The sequence below is a fragment of the Amblyomma maculatum genome, chromosome 2 (genome assembly GCF_055883805.1).
Source record: "Amblyomma maculatum isolate TAMU_Amacu chromosome 2, ASM5588380v1, whole genome shotgun sequence".
Lineage (NCBI taxonomy): Eukaryota > Metazoa > Arthropoda > Arachnida > Ixodida > Ixodidae > Amblyomma > Amblyomma maculatum.
The window spans coordinates 61,077,299-61,095,778 of record NC_139345.1 but is presented as its reverse complement, the minus strand read 5'-3'; the positions used below and the strand labels follow the sequence as shown (position 1 = coordinate 61,095,778).

General features: G+C 43.6%; 1 protein-coding gene across 2 annotated transcripts in view; it reads left to right on the top strand.

The window, feature by feature from the left end:
* LRP1 (LDL receptor protein 1) overlaps nucleotides 1–18,480 on the top strand; it is a 127,814-nt gene that overhangs the window by 35,646 nt on the left and 73,688 nt on the right. For both annotated transcript variants that reach the window (XM_084594272.1, XM_084594271.1), the window contains 17 exons: nucleotides 774–905; nucleotides 1,663–1,779; nucleotides 2,934–3,059; nucleotides 4,162–4,362; nucleotides 7,334–7,538; nucleotides 7,720–8,041; nucleotides 9,267–9,363; nucleotides 9,571–9,702; nucleotides 9,863–9,963; nucleotides 10,946–11,072; nucleotides 11,589–11,766; nucleotides 12,144–12,265; nucleotides 12,416–12,703; nucleotides 14,466–14,594; nucleotides 15,914–16,051; nucleotides 16,985–17,110; nucleotides 17,386–17,515. In XM_084594272.1, coding sequence (XP_084450398.1) covers nucleotides 774–905; nucleotides 1,663–1,779; nucleotides 2,934–3,059; nucleotides 4,162–4,362; nucleotides 7,334–7,538; nucleotides 7,720–8,041; nucleotides 9,267–9,363; nucleotides 9,571–9,702; nucleotides 9,863–9,963; nucleotides 10,946–11,072; nucleotides 11,589–11,766; nucleotides 12,144–12,265; nucleotides 12,416–12,703; nucleotides 14,466–14,594; nucleotides 15,914–16,051; nucleotides 16,985–17,110; nucleotides 17,386–17,515 — 2,671 coding nt within the window. The remainder of the gene's footprint in view (nucleotides 1–773; nucleotides 906–1,662; nucleotides 1,780–2,933; nucleotides 3,060–4,161; nucleotides 4,363–7,333; nucleotides 7,539–7,719; nucleotides 8,042–9,266; nucleotides 9,364–9,570; nucleotides 9,703–9,862; nucleotides 9,964–10,945; nucleotides 11,073–11,588; nucleotides 11,767–12,143; nucleotides 12,266–12,415; nucleotides 12,704–14,465; nucleotides 14,595–15,913; nucleotides 16,052–16,984; nucleotides 17,111–17,385; nucleotides 17,516–18,480) is intronic.

Below are 18,480 nucleotides of genomic sequence, written 5' to 3'. Positions count from 1 at the left end.
ACAGTGCGAAGCACGAGGCCACACTTGATTCATCTGTTGCCTCTTAAATGACAGAAGCATAGCGGAAGATGACGCCGTGTTCAGGCAAGGCTTTAGTTAACTCAGGTGCATTCGTAGCTATGTTACATTCATGCTAAAAAGGTACTTCCACAAGATATAAACAAAAAATTCCTATAACTGAAAAGAAAAGAAAATTGCACAAAGAAATGATGAGAGAAGAATGGACAGTATTTTAAAATGTATTTTTTTTCTTTTTCATAAAGTAACAAGACGTGTGTAGTAAGTAGCCATTTAATTACCAGACACCATCTTCAGGGCCATGTCATCGCTAACAACTGATAGAGTAAAGACTGGGATATGGTAAAGACTTTTTGCTGGTCCGAGTGACTTTTCTATTAAGGGGTTCTACTGTATGTGCGAGGTAATAAAGGTACAAATTAAGGGACTTTGAGCAATCTGGTTTAAAAGTGCATGTACACGAACTAGGATCTGCACGGGGACCAATACACGCTGTTGCGTCGTACCCCTTTAAAGGCGGAGCTTTGAATGTCCCCCAAACGTTTTTTTCTGTAAATTTTTGCATGATTATTAGACCTACTTTGTATACCTAAAATACATTCCAAACCTTGTGTAGTTAAAAAATTTTTATTTGGATGCTTTGTGTCCTGAAACTTGATTGACTTATAGGCTAGGGCAGTGTAAGCAACGCACACAGGTAAACAAAATGCGTGCACAGCTTCACTGAACACTTTGTGAATGTTCCTTCTCTGCAGCATCTGTATCTCGCCTGAAGTGCCCCAAACCCAGCCACACATGTGACAACAACAGCCGCTGCATAGAAGTGACTCGACTCTGTGACAAGGTGCCCGACTGCAAGGACGGCACAGACGAAGGTGGCCTTTGTGGTGAGTGCTGACGACTCTAACACCTCCCTTGTTCGGCAACAATGTATACAAGTTTTTTTAACTAGGGAAACATTAGCCAGTACCCTTCTTTGTGTTGCAGCAACCAAAAACTACTCAGTTTTCAACGTTTAGTGGCACCTTATATCTACAGTAGACTGCCATTCATCCAAGTTTCGAGAATCCGGAGGCTTTTGTTTGCATTATCAGATGCTTAAATTATCCGCAGCGTGTATTATATGTTATATGTGCCCGATGTTTTGATGTATTACATTTGTATATATGTTTTCAGAAGCTTCAGAAACTTTTATTTTGAAGAAAATAAAATGAACTGAATCCTCAACTAATGACCACTATCGTCATGGGCTGGTTGCGAATGAAGCTCAGAAAACAAAGCTACACGATGACGGGGCACCTCTGACCGCTTGGGGTGCCAATGAACGCTTGACGCTTTCCCTTCCCAGTCCCTTCTATTGGACTGCATCTGTATTAACCAGTTAGAATGGCAGAATTCTCATTTCGTGTAGCACCGCAAACCTGACGCATCCTACCTCGATCGCTGCTCTATTGTGTGCCAGTAGCACTGGCGAATTAAGTGGAGCTTCGAATTAAGTGGCGCAAAAGATTGAATTAAATGAAACTGAAGTCCGAATTAAGCAGTGTTAAAGTGCATTTAAAATATGCAAATCATGAAAAGGTGCGAATTATGCGAGTCTGCTTTGCTTTTGCTAGTCATGACCATCTTTCCTTTACTTTTCAGATGAAGGTCTGTGCACCCCTAATGACTGTGAGGACTTGTGCCGTCCCACGCCTTATGGAAAGACGTGCTACTGCAGGGATGGGCTCCAACTTGCTATTAATGGCCGGTCATGCACAGGTGATTTTTTCTTAGTCTTTCGCTCGAGGAAAGCAAACAGTGCACGTCGATGGGAAGTCGATACTGTGCGCATTAATAAAAAGGGTTTCTACTTCAGTAAAGTTATCAAATAAAATGCATGCATCAGGAAAGACTGAACAAAACGTTGCGGGCTAGTTGGTTCATCGCAAGGGGAAACAGCGCAAGCTAAACACAGACAAAAAGGGAGGACGAGACACACACAGCGCTGTGTGATAAATTCTGATAAATTATCTTAGCATTGACATACAGTTAAACCCCGATATGACAAAGTCGGTAAAATCTGCCGTTTACTTTGTCGAATTGAAATTTCACAACATCAAAATTTATAATTTTGCATGCAGAGAACCCTCCAAAACATTTCACAGATCACTTGGAGGGAAAGCCTTGAATTGTGGTGGAATTGGGCATTAAGCGTTGTGTTAAGGGAACGACACAGACATGTATTTTTAGTTTCACCATTATTGCGTCCCACCTGAACTTCCGAGTTCCCAATCACGTTAATGATTCTACATTGTGTTCGACTTTTGCCGCCGCTGCAACCTAAGTGAGAACCGTGGAAATGAATGTAGGCAGTGGCGGACCACGCCGGCTTTTTCGCCTCACTTTCTTCAAGCCAGCGACAGCGAAAACGCTGCCCTCCATCACACCTGATGAACTGAAACCCATTTCAGGATGATCATCGCTTTGTGCCGCAAGCGTAAGCATGCGCGTCTTTGTTGGCATGCGTGCACAGCGTCCGAGTGTCAAGTGAGATTGTCAGGCGTTCCACCACCACGCACTTTTCATTTGCCTTCCAGGTGGCACACCACCTTCACACGCGCTCCGATGCTTGCTTTGGTATATGCTCCACTCAACCTTTTGTGCTTGCGGCACAATTTTTTCGCTGGTTTGTTTCTAAGCAGTGATGAAATTTCGCTACATTGAAAGTGCAATAGAATTTACTTCGTTATACTGAGGCTAAGAATACATGGTGTTTTACGGACACGAAGTTGTGAAAACCAAAATACTTCGTTACATCGAGGTTTAACTGTACTGTAAGATTACTTAGGTTCCTCTTCAGGCACGGCCTGCGGTAATCTGTAAGCTATGGGTATGTTGCATGCTAACAACAGGTTGCTGCTGATTCATTTCAGATAAGAAGCCATGCTCTCAATGGGGTGTATGCAGTCAGAAATGCTTCCAGCTGAAGCACTCCCACAAGTGTACCTGTGAGAAAGGCTACGAGCTTGCTTCGGACATGTTTACTTGCAAGAGCACAGGTGAGGAGTGTCATGCATGATGCAGGTGAAACTTTGAATTGCTTTCTTCATTGGCGTCTGCCAATGTAGATAGAAGTGTAATATTAGAAGCGTTCTGTACTCTTTTTGGCGTAGAAGCGCGGGGAAATTAGTACTCGTGACTCTGCAAAATGTGGCCTGGAGCATGTGCTGAGATTTGCCTGAGAAATTGCCAAGGTTAAGCTGGGCTCAAAAATTATGTTGCAGTGCAAAATTATCACTTCACAGTGTGTCTTGATTGCTGTTATGATTGCATACTTTGCGTTCACAATTTAAAAAGGTTTTAGCTGGCGCTGTCTTTTACCGAGTTCTCTGTTACGGCCACACTTGGGGTAGCTCTATGCTGAAAGGTTAAAAGGCAGATGTTCTGAGAAGGCTTTTTTTTTTTTTTAGCTGAATAATAAAATGAATAAAAGGAATCTCTCTCTCTCTCTCTCTCTCTCTCTCTCTCTCTCTCTCTCTCTATTTCTCTTCTTTTTCTTTTGCTCATAGTATCTCTAAGTAGGTCTTTTGTGAGGGCATGTATAGGCTACTGGACATTTATGAATTGACTTGATCTTAGAGAACATTCATTCTAAACAAAAGTGTTGCTTTTCATATTTAAGACATCATATGAGCATCAATTTGTCGGCTTTCATATTTGAGAATTCAATTCAAATTTGTCTTCTGGGTGCCTAATTTAGGGCTTTACACACAAGGTTGCTTGGTCTGTCTGTTTTGTGTCTTTATTCACTGTGCTGAGTTCCAGTAGAGCTAGCAAAAGCAAAGTAGAAATATTTCCAAAGAAATATTTCCATGATTGAACAGGCACATATACCTTTACCTCTTTATAGAGGTTTCTTGTGTTTTTGCTACGAGGATAGAAGGATTTTTACTTTCTTGAATGTAAACGAAAAAAAGACAAAGCCATGATTGTAGCTGGAAAGCCTGAACTATAGGTAAGAATATATTATTTTTGAGGGCTGAACATGTACTTCATAAAGATTGCTGCTTTTCCTTGGCTGTCACTATTGAAATCTGTCGAGGTTGGTGCATTTATATTTATCTACATTTGGTAAATAAATGTGCTTTTTGACCTTTGCAGACCCAGCGACACCTTACGTGATCTTCTCTAATCGCCACGAGCTGAGAAGTGTCGACTTGAACACCATGTCTCTGCGTGCGCTTATTACGGGCCTCAAAAACACCATTGCGCTGGACTTCTTTCACTCAGACTCTGGTGACATGCTTTACTGGACGGATGTTGTGGACGACAAAATCTACCGAGGCTCTGTCATCTCTGGAAGTGAGTAGGAGTTGCCTCCTTGAGAATCCTTTCCCACATGCAATTTCTGCTTTGTGTGCTCCTCATTAGCTTTTTGGTGTTTTTTTATTTCGAAGGTTTATTGGTGTGTACAACTGTGCATGCGCACGCAAAAACAAGCGCTGGAATGCAGCGTGGAGCAAACGACCTGGTTAGGCCTTGAAAGGCCTGACCTGGTAAGCCTAAAAAATATTCTGAAGGCCTGGTTAAACCTCATGAAATAGTGCATTCGCAGTAAAAAAAAAAAAAAAAAAAGCCTTAGTTATTAACGTTTCCCTCTGTTTTGCACCCACAGTCATCATCTTCATCATCGTTTATTGTCCCTTAAGGGCCCTGGGGTGGGCATTATATAGGAGGGAGTAAGTATGCAGTCCATAGCGCATTTCTTGGCAGCGTGTCAAGATGCTGCCCAGCGATAACATCAGGGTGTGTTTATCTTTTGGCCTCAACTGTAGTGGTAAGAGGGATGCCTGGTGAAGAGGGGGTCCCAGTATGGTCACTGTATCATTACTGAATGCCCCTTAGAAGTAGGTTGTAGGATAGTTAGAGAGGATACTGGTAAATTATCTAAGCAGATGAAAGATTTGATTAAGAAATGCTAAAGTATAAAAGCATCCAACCCAACGGATACAGACAGGCTAGAACTTGCAGAGTTATCGAAGGTAATCAATAGATGTAAAGTGTCCGACATAAGGGTGCATATGATAGAGAAAGGTGAGCATGCTGTGGAAGCCTGGAAGCAGTGATGAGGAAATTAGGCACAGGCAGTGATCAGGTATATGCGCTAAGGCAGGGGTTCTCAAACTTTTTTGCTTGGAGGAACCCCAAAAGCCTTTAATAAGTTCCAGGGAACCCCCGCCTCCCCCTCCCCGCTTTCATTTACCAGCATTGCAAAGGTTAAATGTTTATCGCACACATTAATACAAATACTAATGTGATGGGTGGTACTGCTTCCCTTTTAAGAGCAAGTCAAAGCGTGGCTCAGTAGCACTCAGAGCCAGTCTCATATCAGCAGCCGGGTCAAGACGGCTCCTGTGCTTGTTCTTCAGATAGGCGAGGGCTGAAAATGCCTGTTCACATGCATATGTAGTTGCAAAGGGAAGCAAAATGTCCACTGCCCTTTCAAAGAGGCATGGAAACAGTGGAGCAGTCCCCATCCAAAATGTCACCAAGCCTTCACCATTAAGTTTCTCTTTGAGAGCAGTGCTTGCCCTGAGCTCCGAGGATTCTCGCGGAACACAAGAAGACAGCCCGCGGAACCCCTGTGTTCCGCGGAACCCAGTTTGAGTACCCCTGCGCTAAGGGACTATGTGGGCAATTTCATCACTAATATGGACAGGATAGTCAAAGTAGCCGAGGAGCTATATACTTACCTATACAGTAACAGAAGTAGTCAGGACAGTAATGAGATTGGCAGCTGTAAGGAGCAATCAGACGTTCCGCCAGTAGCGAACGACTAGGTTAAGGAAGCTTTAGAAGCCATGAAAAGGGGGAGAGCAGCTGGGGAGGCTAAGTTAACTACAGATTTGTTGAAGGATGGGGGGATACACCTTGCTAGAGAGACTGGCCACCCTGTATATGCAATGCCTGGTGACATCAACAGTACCGGAACCTCGGAAGAACGCTAACATTATCTTAAGAAAGGGAATGTTACGAATCGAAAAATTACAGACCAATCAGCTTACTATCTGTTACATACAAGGTATTTACTAAAGTAATCGCTAATAGAATCAGGGAAATATTAGATTTCTATCAATGAAAGGATCAAGCAGGTTTTCGGAAAGGGTACTGCACCATCGATCATATCAGTACCATCAACCACGGGATAGAAGAATACTCGGAATATAACCAGCCCCTATGCATAGCATTCATTGGTTAGGCGAAAGCATTTGCCTCAGTCCAAACCTCAGCAGTCATGCAAGCGTTGCAAAATGCTTCTTCCAGCTTGCATGGGGAGCGACAACGCACAAACTGCCAGCTAGCATGTGCCGTTATTGCACCGCGCACACACGCTTCACATGTGCTCCCAGCAAATGTTCTCAGATTCCGGGCTTTTTAGCTGTTGTCGCCATCCGGTGCATCATCTGCCGAGAGTCGTTTGCCAGAGACATATTTCCACAGAAAATCTTCCTCGGTACCTCTGAATGGGTTTGGTATCTGGCATGCCTTCTAACAAGCCCCTTGAGAACGCTGGTCAGTCGTCCACGATTCAACATTAGGACAACGCCAGCATGGAGACTCATTTCAGCCGTCTAGCGGCAAAAGCTATAGGCTCTCTTGGCCTCATCCAGTCCAGCAGCTTTTTACTCAGTGCATTTGTTAAAGTCAACATGGTAAAATGGTGAAACCATCAAAACAGTCATCCGACACCACCGCTAGATAGTTTACGATACCCATGGAGTGATGTTGTGTGGTTTTACAGTTTGTTGTCAGAGAACAGCAGTGCAGAGGTATGAATAGGCCGGTTGGTTGCCAACATCAGCATCACCACAAGCACGTGCATGGTTCTTTTCCACCAAATTTGAAATGAATTTGCACCCCCCCTCCCCCCTTTTTTGTAAAGGAGGCTTGGAGGAGAAGGGCGTGGCTTCTTAGCTGCCCCCACCAGTGGGGATGCAATGGTACAAGCCTTCCCCCACCTGGTGCTCTTCTTAATCTGGGCTGAATTGCTTGGCAAATGGCTCTTTGATCCCATACCGTGTGCCTTGGCACTCATTGGCCGAAGCAGCCTTTGTACCGTAAAAATATGTCACCATTGTTATGACCTCCTACCCCTCTACTCATTCACTCCTTTTCTAGCACGTCTGTTTGGGGCTGTTTCTAGAGGTTTGTTCATACATATTGTACAAGTTTTAAAACAAGCTAATTGGCTGATCAGATCACCAGCATCTTTACCACACACATTTTCCAAAGTACCGTCTAAAATCTTTCCATCCTCTCTGTTTCGTGTAAGGTCTGTCAAGCATTGAAGTGGTCGTGGAGACTGGCTTGGCTACGGCCGAGGGCCTTGCTGTGGATTGGATCGGCGAGAACCTTTATTGGGTGGAAAGCAACCTAGACCAGATTGAAGTGGCCAAACTGAACGGTAGCTTCCGAAGGACCCTGGTCGCAGGGAACATGGAAAGCCCCAGAGCCATTGTGCTTGACCCCCGATACGGGTGAGCTTGGTTCGTCTTACTGTGCTCACGATTTTGTTGCATGCTGCAGACGAGGAGAAGCTGCAGTAAAGTGAGGAGCCAAACTAGTTTGTACATTCTGAAGGAAACAAACACGAAACAAAAACAGAAAGCTCTGAAAGTGGCTCCCTCACTCACTGGCCTTTTTAATTCATCTCTGCAGGCTGATGTTCTGGACAGATTGGGACAAGGAAGCGCCACGCATTGAGCAGGCGTCCATGAGTGGTGATGGTCGACGTGTTGTCTTGCGCATTGATGAAGTCACCCAAGGGGGTGCGTGGCCGAACGGGCTCACCCTAGACTTTGTGGCACTGCGCATCTACTGGATCGATGCCCGGTCTGACTCCGTGCACACGTCACGCTACGACGGCTCCGATTACCACGAAATACTGAGAGGCCACGAAACCCTGTCGCATCCATTTGCCATCACACTATTTGGCAATTATGTTTACTGGACTGACTGGAGAACCAATTCTGTCATTCGAGTAAGGATTCCTCTTGCCTTTATTTCCAGTATTCTTTTGTAGGTGTGTCTTTTAAGACATCTTATCATCTTTGAGAATATGTGCATAGTGGAAGTACTAGTTTACGGCTATAGGTCTTGTCACTCTTTGTAGGTTTAATAATAATACACAGTAGAATTTTGCCGATACAAACCCAGTTGATACGAATTCGAGAAATTCCCTAGCAGAATTTCAGACGTTGCAAACATTGCTCCGTGCCACTACGGATGATGTAAACACAAACTGCAAAAATTTCAGACATTGCAAACACTGCTCCGTGCAACTATGAAAACATACACTGCAACCACATCCTTGTGCATTACGCGCATCGTCGACTCCGCGATCGCCAGTCACATAGTGCGCACCACGAGTAGTTTGCAGCTGGTCACAGCCCTCATCTCACCACAATCCCATCACCAGTCTCACTCTACATGCACAAGAAGCAGTTTGCTGCGGCGCCTGGCCCGCACATTGCCAGCATCGCGATCGACAGCCACGCTATGCACCGCGAGCAGTTGACAACTGCGCAAGGTCTCCATATCATTGACTCTCTGATCGTTAGTTGTTCTGTATGCACAGGTAGCAGTTTCACAGCCACACGTTGCCCATGTCACAAACTCTTGTCCTACTCTGTGCGCCCCAACAAGTTTGCGGCAAGTCTGATGTCAAAATCGTCATTGTGAGCTTTGTATCACCAATATTCTACCGTACTATAGGCAAGGCTGCTTCAAAAAGTATCACTTGAAACTTGAGACCCGGTTCTGACTAAATCTGCCATGGTTGGTTTGTCTTGGCTTATGGGGTTTAATGTCCCAAAGTGACTCGGGCCACGAGAGACACCATAGTGAAAGTCACTGAAATTTCTACTGCCTGGGGTTCCTTAGCACGCATTGACATTGCACAGTACACGGGTGCCTTGTTTTTTGCCTCCATTGATAAGCAGCCACTGTGGCTGGGATGATTTCAGCCGTTTTGCTGTTTGTGGCGGTTTATGTATTTGTTGCCAACGGCAGCAATTACGGCATGGTCAGTGTAATGGCTCTCAATGCTCCTTGTAACGCATTTCATTCTAACCTAAGAATGCAAGCTAACTCTGGCCTTTATGATCTTGCCAACGTGTGGGCAAAAATGTGACATGGGCCAGAAATTAACTTTTGGTGTGCTCGGTTATTAGCCTTTCAACTTTTTGTGATTTCATCTTTTCTAGTGCAACAAATGGAATGGATCCGATGTTCAAATAGTACAGAAGGCTGCGATACAGCCTTTTGACATTCAAGTGTTCCATCCATCAAGGCAGCCGAAAGGTATGGGAGTCGCTTCCTAAAATAAGGGGGGCAGCATTCAAAAGCGTGCATATTGTGCTTGGCAGATAGAGAAAGCTGCTAACCATTCATCACCTTTGTGAGATTGTTATGGTATGTGCATAAATGAAATAGTAACTGCATTGTTCTCTGCTGCACCTGTCACAGCCTGTTGGGCATCATAATGTTTGTTTCCCTGGTTGTTTGCAGGCAATGGCAAGAATGGCTGTGGTGCCAATAACGGGGGCTGCTCTCACCTCTGCCTCCTTAGCTTTAACAACACATACAAGTGCAACTGCCCACATCTGATGCGCCTTGGGGAAGATGGCAGGACCTGCTACAGTGAGTTGCAGACGTTGACATATGGGGATTAGGCCTCTTGGCCTTTATTTCTTGTTGTGCTATGGCAAATTGAATGATATTGCAATTTTCTTTTTTGTGTATGTTTAGAGTAGAAGAGAATCGAAATGAACTCTATTCTTCTTCCCTCTGTTTTTTTCAGGCATGGAGCGGGTGCTGCTGTTTTCAAGACCCAATGAAATTCGAGGTGTTGACCTTGACATGCCGTACTACCATGTCATTCCACCCTTCAGTTCTCCCAAGGTGGCTAAAAAAATTGGCATCTCTAATTTGGGGGTTGTTTTTAGCACGGCTCCACAATACCTTTGATAGCAATAGGGGCACTTAAGATATGGATAAAAGAATAAATTCTGTATTTCATTCTGTACGTAAATATTCTGTGTTGTGTGACACATTTTGTTGATTTATATTGGCACAGTAAACTGTCATCACCTGCTGCAAGTTTTATTTATAATGAAATTGCCCTAATATCTATATTGGCACTTGCTCATGTCAGAGGTGGGGGCTGGCACAATGATGTTGAGTCGCGAGTTCTGGTGGATCAAGCCTTTAATATTTATATGGTATCTGGGTTTAGTGTGCCTTGTTACAAGATTCAATTCTGCAGTCCTGTGTGCCCCTTTTATTGCATTTTTTTAAAGCTTATTGAAGGAGTAGATAGCTTGTAATAATAATCAGTTTTCAGTTTAGGCGTTCAGTCGTGTCCGACTCTTCATGACCCTATGGACCATGTCACGCCACGCTTTCCGGTCTCTCACTATCTTCTTAACATCACATAACTTCATCTGCAGTGCCTCGAGGATGCCATCTAACCATCGTGTTCGCTGCCTACCCCTTCTCCGGCGACCCTCAACCTTTCCCAACATCAAATTAAACATCAATAATAATAGGTTGCGCAGAAAATGTTGTACTACCTTAGCAAATGAGTTGGCAGCTTCTCTTTAGCTATATCGCTCTAGGGCAGCGTGTCTCTTGCCGTGGGGCCAATGTTTAGATGTTTCTTTGTCTCACTTTGTTATGCTTACCTATTAGTCTGTTATGCAATTCCTGGGCACGTGATTCTTTTAAGGTCAGTCTTACAGAAGGCAGGCCGATGGAAAGGTAGTCATAGCTTTTTTTCAGCTGTAACAACTATGCTATCCAAAAGATGTTGTATGCATTTATGCTTTTTTTTCTTTAGATACAAAGGAAATGGATCTTTTTTTCTTTTTTCCTGTATGTGTAGGTTATCCATGCTGTGAAGCTAGACTTTGATTCAAAGCGACGCATGATCTACTGGTCAGACACACACCTGAATGAGATCAAGCGTGCCTCTCTTCTAGGCTCAGCCGTGGAAACTATCATTGACACTGGTAAGCACACAGATTTGGCCTGTTCTCTTCTTAAGGCGAAAGTTATTAAGCGCTTATACTCGCGGTGACCGTCCGTCTGTTACATCCAAAAGCTGGAAAAAGAAGGCCTCATGGAAGGCGGTAGCTGGCAGCTGACATGGCCGAGCACTAACTGGACATAGGGCTTCCTGACTTTACGTTTGGCAAGAGCTGCCAACTCTGGCCTCTCCTATCATATGGGAGGGTTATATCAGAATCAGCATGCTAAGACCTTTGCATTCACATTATCCTTAGGCCACGCAGGCACGTTCATACAGCTCGGTTAAAGCGAGGCTTTATATATTTCCCCTTGCTTTTCGGAGAATGCTCATTATGTTTGTGTGGGCTTCAACTGAAGACGGTGTTTATTTTCTAACAACCCTGGAAACATGTTTCTCAAAAGGGTTTGAACCTCAACTTAAAGTGAAATCATTATTTTGGGTTTCACTGACTTCTTATGTGCCATATTGATTTGGTGATTTTCCCTGCCTCCTGTAGTGATTGAAAACCCGTATGGCTTTGCGGTGGACTGGATCTCAAGAAACATGTTCTTCACATCATATGGCGAGGCAGGCAAGCATATCTTTGCCTGCAGCCTCGATGGAGAGTATGTGTCATCTATCATAGATAGTGACTTGGACTCACCAGGTTCCCTCACTGTCCATCCAACCCTGGGGTGAGAACTGGCTCCTGCTTCGAAACCTTTCTTTTTTCCATTAGCGCCTGCATCATATTTTTTTTTTTTTCGGCAGTGAGTTTGACTGTCATGACCAAATGGCTTAGGTTGTATGGCATTATTTACCATTTTTGTAGTGTGTTACTGCTGGGCTTTTGATGAAGCCATTTTTTTTTGCTTTTATTCTCTCAATTCCCAGTCCGTTTACTACAGTGCCTTTCATATTTACAGACATCAGCTGATTGCGCATGTGAATCTGCTCTCTCTCTTTTTTTTTTTTTTTTGCTGCCACATAGTAATATCAAAGGATTTATTTGTCACTTTTGGGGCTCACAAATTGTTTCATTTGTGAATAGTGACTCCAAACATTTGTCCAGGTTGATCGTGTGGACTGATCACGGGTCTCCTCAGGAGAGAATTCAAGTTGCCAGGATGGATGGCTCGTTGCGAAAGACGCTGACTTCTCGTTTGGACAACCCAAAGCTTGAAGGCTCTACAAGTGAGTGCGTGGTTGTCTGTTAGCAGCTGAGGAAACCGTTGGCCATGGTGTTATGCTGTGTGGCATAACCGTGCAGACTTTCTTTGAGCAGCATATTTTTTAACCCTTTTTTGTTTTACTTTTTTTATTTTGCCCACTGCGTAAGCGCAGGCCTTACAGTGGATTTTGAGACCAACTACCTGTACTGGGTGAACCGAGACCAAGGCATGGTCCAGCGGCTGCTGCTGACCAGTGCGGAGCCCAAGGTTGAAAGCTTGGACGTGGCACTGGGCGGGGAGCAGCCACACACGCTGGCAGTCTATGGCTCACAGCTGCTGTTGGCCACCGACTACGCCGTGCACGTGGCCGACAAGAACAGCCCCACCAACTGCACGGTGCTGCGCAACAACACTGACACTGTGCTGGCACTCGCTGTGTACGATGCCAGCCAACAGACCGGTGAGGCAACCAGAACAGATTGTAAAGTATCTAGTGCAGCAGCTAGCCCTGTTGTTTGTGCCTGTCTAGCTTGGGTCGACAGGAATTGCTGTGCTAGCTGGTAATCAGTTTCAACACTACTGTATAGCTAATTGCGCAGGACGCAGGATCGGGATAATTGGAGGGATATGCAAGAGGACTTCGCCCTGCATTGGATATAGTTCGTCTGATGATGATGGTATAACTCATTTATGCCCTTGCTTAGCCTTCATCTGTGCGCACTGGATAGGCTGTGATGCCCTGCTTTCAGGGTCAAGATAGCTCAAGCTTGCTGAGTTATAAACCATTCCTCACAAAAAAAAAAAAAAAAAAAAAAACCCTGCGCTCTCCCTCATGAAATTTTCTGTGTTGGAATGTAAAAAATTGTAAATGTCGATTGGTTTATAAGTAAGGAAAATGGACACCTGAACCATGCTGTGAGGGAAGGGAGAAAGGCAGGAGTGAAAGAAGTAGGAGAAAGAGGTGCTGCATTGGAGCTCCTCAGAATAATTTCGACCATTTGGGTAACACACGGACGCCTTTGCATTTCGCCTCTATCGAAATGCGGCTGCAGCAGTATCGGGTTCAAACCCAGTTACTCTGGCTCGCTAGCCAAGCGTCTTAACCGCTGAGCCACCGCAATGGGTGTAATTAAAATTTTTATCATTGCACAAAAGGAGCAGATCAAAAGTATAAAAAACTTAGGAGGATATTCTGCATGCCAGATCCACCATTCTTTTCTTTTTCATTGTTGGAGAGGGTTGGATAAGGAAGAAAAGAACATTTCCTGAAGTTTTTAAAGTGAAATAATTTTACCTCGAAGCGTTCATGCTGCTTGCGTTGGTGCAGTATCTTTTGAAGTGGGGGATGTATCCTTGTGTAAACGACGCACTCTTAATCCCCCTTTTCTTCGGTTCTTCATAGGTGGGGTCTAGCATTGCGATGTCCCTGTGCTTATTAAACTGGAGCAGGAAAGTGCTTAAAATATGGCACAGAGATGGATTACAAGAAAAGATATTTAGAGGTTTACTTTGTGCACAGCTAAGGCATTGGCAGTACTGCACAAACATACTGTGTATGCAGGCAGGATCCAGTAAAGGATGCAGTACTGTTACTTGAACATGCTTTAGGATCTAAGCTTGAGATGCAGAAAAAAAAAATAGGGGGAGATAGGGGAGTTTAGTTTTATTTTAAGAGTGCAGTGATGAAACGAAATCACTGCCATTGCTGAGCTAGTAATAAACGTTTTCTCAGCTGTCTGGCTCCAGGCATCAGGGTTAATATCATTTTTAAGGTTCGGGCAACACCTTAATTCCTATTACGAATTTCATTTTAATAAACACAGCAGAAATGGCTGAAATTGTAACGTTTCCTCACCACTTTCATTGATAGGAGCGACTTACCTGCGTGCTAGAATTTACTCTTAGTGAAAGAGTTCTTCAATCCTAGCTATTTCTCTCAACTTTAAATATCTTTTATTTCTCAGTTAGCTAGCACCTCTGTTTTTGTACAACATTGCTTATACTAACGTCATAGTAGTTAAATACATATAGCTAGACATATAGGTGTATAGGTAATACATGACAGTGACCACATTGAGAAAGCCCATAATATAATTGAACCTGTCAAACAGGCCGCTTTGTCAAGTGTCCTTGTGAAATGTCTTAGAGAAGTGCCAGCACACATATTTAACGTCATGTAAGCTCTCGTCATTGACTGACAGTGGGTGTCTTTGGATGTTTAGGTGAAAACCTGTGCAGCAAGAATAACGGGAACTGCTCCCACCTCTGTTTGCCGACGTCTCAGTCAACTAGGGTCTGCAAATGTACAACCGGTTTCCTGCCTGACCCGCAAGATGAGACCAAGTGTGTTGGTAAGACTTTTCACGTAATCTGCGAGGTTGCAGCCGCACATGCACGATGCATGAACGTTAGGAGAAAGCAGGACCACTGCTTAACAGGCTTCCTTCTAGCTTGAATCTGGTTTATGTGGTGAAATTTTCGATCTTCTTGAAGTCTGAATTAACAACAATTTTACTGTACGGCAGTGCTGCAGTGGATTATAATTGGTCAAAAAAATCGAGCAGTCAGTTTTGATGTGTCCGATGTTGTTTCAGGTGCTGTGATGCATTAGCTTTGTGGGCATTTCTTGGTGCCACGAAAATATCCGAATAACCAAGCATGTAGAAGAAGTTGGGAGTCAGTTTATTTTGTTTATTGATGCCTTTTTGGCTTTGTCCTAGAAGTGGGCAGGTGCACAGTAACAATCATAATCTGAAAACAAACCATGCAATGTGAGCATTCACATCAAAATAGTTGCAAGAGCAGTATCAGCCCTGCTCTTTTCTGCGCAGAACACCTGTAGTCAACCGTTCATTTGTTATTGTTTCTGTTTAGCCTTTCTTGTGGCAAATACCTTTTTTTTATCTTACATTCCCAACGTTCCCTAAAATGCTGACAGTGTCAACTCTCATGTCACCGTGAAATTTGATGTTGGTTTTATGGAGCAAATCTTGCATAATAGAATTTCAGATATGAAGGCAGCCATATATCAGCTATTCTTTTGCCCAGGTTTTAGAAAGCCTACTTACAAAATCCTATTCGGTTGTGTTTTTAGCATTAGTATTTTTTTTTTTTTTGTCATTGCTCTGTTTGTTATTTTCTTGCTGTTTTTGCACTGTGTAATGCAATCACAGGTAGGTACTTATCGGCCACATAGTACTGCAAGATGCTGCTCAGTGTGACACTGCTTAAACTCCTGTTAACCAGTGCTATTTAGATTATTTAATTGGATATTTTCTCGTACTGTTGTCAGGAGATTGAGAAGATGCCTCCGAAAGGTTTGGAAGAGTCCACTCTATTTCATTTGTGCAATCCTTGAGGGGCCAATGGAGGACATTTCATTGCAAGGAAAGTCTGAAGCGAGCATTGAGCTCATGATGTCGTAAAGCCAATGTCACGGATGCATGAAAACTTTTTCGTCCATAATGTAGAGCATGTGTTGCTGTGCTGCCAGAACAGATGGCAGCATGTCTGTGGGAAGAACACACAGAAAAGAAAAGAAAAAAAAAAACACCTAGATCAAACTTTTTCATGTACACTTAGTTTGTTCTGTACAGTGCCGGGAGCTGCTTGTTTGTATTGCTTGTTGGACCGCCCCTTCACTTACTTCATTGAATCCTTTGTCTTCCAGGCTATGCTGAATTCCTGCTGTACTCCATCAACTATGAGATCCGAGGCATTTCCTTGGTGTCTTCTTCATCACCTTCCCAGCGAGTCCTGGCTCCCATCTCCAGGGTGTCTATGGCAACGTCCATTGACTTTGTGGATGGTTAGCTTCAGTTTTTAGTTTTGTTCTCCCCGATGTCCCACTTAGCCGCACGACTTGTGCTGTGCAGGCTGAGTGTTATGCATTTTGTAAGATAGGACAGAAAAATTTGGTCGTAGATAGTGCCTTATGTAAATGCACTTGCTGCGTGTACGGCCGGTGTGTTAAAGATTTAGCTGAATTTTTTTATTGTTTAGTTATTGATTATGCCGTTTTTGTTTGATCGGTTGATTTAAGCTCTGAAGGAGGAACTGATTGACAGTATCATTTTTAAACCAGAGGAAATCCTAAAGGCACTATCTCATGCTGAGGAGTGACAGCTGGAGCCTGTTTCCTCCAAGTGCGTAGAGAACGCAGAAATGCCAAGAATAGTGATGAAAATTCTGGCAAAGGAAGATTTAAAATTGGCTATTGTTGAAGGCAGTATTTTTATCTTGGCTTGTTACAATATGTAAAGACTTGAAGTTGGAATTTTCATATGCATCGGGTACTTATTTGTACTGCTGTGAATCTTTAAAACGTCAGTATGTCAAAATTCTGTAGTTTACACCCATTTGAATAATTTAAGTGTTGAAACCGTTAAGATCGACTTAAGCGACTTCAATGTTATTTATGTAAATGTAATTTTGTTTACTGATAGTATCAATGTTTAATTGATTTGTAAAATTAGAACATAGTCTTGAATTTTTTCCAGAGATAGAGGGCCTAAACCACATAAACTGCTGTCAATAGTGGCCAGATTTTATCTTCCTTCTTAAAATGCAGTTGGTGTCTTTCGTATGGGCTTAGCTTCTGTAAGGAAAGCACACCATTCCTCCGTCCTTTGGTTAATAGATAAGGACGTAAAGGGAACGCTCCCACTTTGGTGTCGTGTCGGACCATACTAAGCTTGGTTGTCTGTATTTATGGCCATGCTTACCTGTTTTGTTTCCTTAGAGTACATCTACTGGGTGGACTCGGAAGGTGGAAGCATTACGCGCATTCACAGAGACATGACTGGACGGGAGACAGTTGTCAGTGGCCTTGATGCCATTGAAGGCCTTGCAATCGACTGGGTAGCAGGTAACCGTCTGTTTTACTTTGGCCTCTTGAGCATGACAGAAAAACTGGATGCTATGAGGCGTTTTTATATTTTCACGGTGAAATTTTTTTTTCATATCGGATGAGATATGTGAGAAAAATAAAAAGCAGCATTATTAGTGCAATTTTTATTCACCTTCTGTCATGTCATTTGCTGTGACTGCACCATGCAACAGTACCATGCTAGGCCTATCATAATTTCTCCCTGTGCTTTTCGTGCCCTCATGCCCAGTCACATGAGCTTTCTTCCATTTCAGGCAACATGTACTGGATCGACCCTTCGTACGATGTTATTGAGGTGTCGCGACTCAATGGATCTGGCCGATACGTCCTCCTTTCTGGTAACATGGACAAGCCTCGAGCCATTGTTGTGCATCCGTACAAAGGGTGTGTTCACATTTTCTGTTTGTGTCACTTATTATTTACACAGGTGGAGACAGCAGAGTTGCATGCTCAAAGCATTTTTGGGGCACTGTTATTACTACACCTTTGAGATAGATTTTACACTGCTCTGTTTGAACGATGTTGGGTCATGGCAAATCAGGCCAGGGCAGATCTGGCTGGGTTAGGGTTTCAGCTGGATTTTCAGTTAGTATATGGAGTGGTTGTCATCAAATTTCATACAAAAATATTTTGAGACAGTAGCAGCAGTTTTATCACATGGCATTGAACATCAGTGCTGGGCATAGAGCTTTTTATAACTGTACAGTAGCCAGCCGATTTTTTGGACCCCAATAATTTGGACTTGCGCAATATTTCAGACTTCATTCAGGAACTGTCACGCTCCTCATACAAATGCGTACATTTTGATAAACGATATTACAGACCCTATGGTGTCCAAAATTCAGATTTTTCGGACCAAATTTAGCACCAGCAATACTTCAGAGCTCGTTATTTGGCCAAAGGCTTGTTTCTTTCAGCGTGACATAGACGCGAGCTGGCATATCTGTCGCAAACAACCCGTTTTGCGTGCCCTTGAAAGCTAGGCGAAGCAAAGTAATTCGGATGGAGGACTGCCTTGGCCCTCTATTCATCGTTGCCATTTGAGGCTGTGGCAATAAAGGAATGCTCGCCTTGTTATCGCAGTAGCCTACAAAGAGCGCTCAATCTGATTGAAAATAGAACATGAACACCATCCACCACAGCTCACTCCGCTGCCGCCCATGGGGAAAAGAAGAGAGGGGGGGGGGGGGGGGGTCGGTGCATTCGTGGAGACTTTCGTTCCGCGCGATTGTTTTTCCATGAATTTTATCTCGTGGTCTTCGCTGCTGTCATTGAACATGAAAACTGAATATTATTGCTTGATTATGACCTGCAGCTGCATACAGTATGTCGCGAAGTGGCATGCGCAT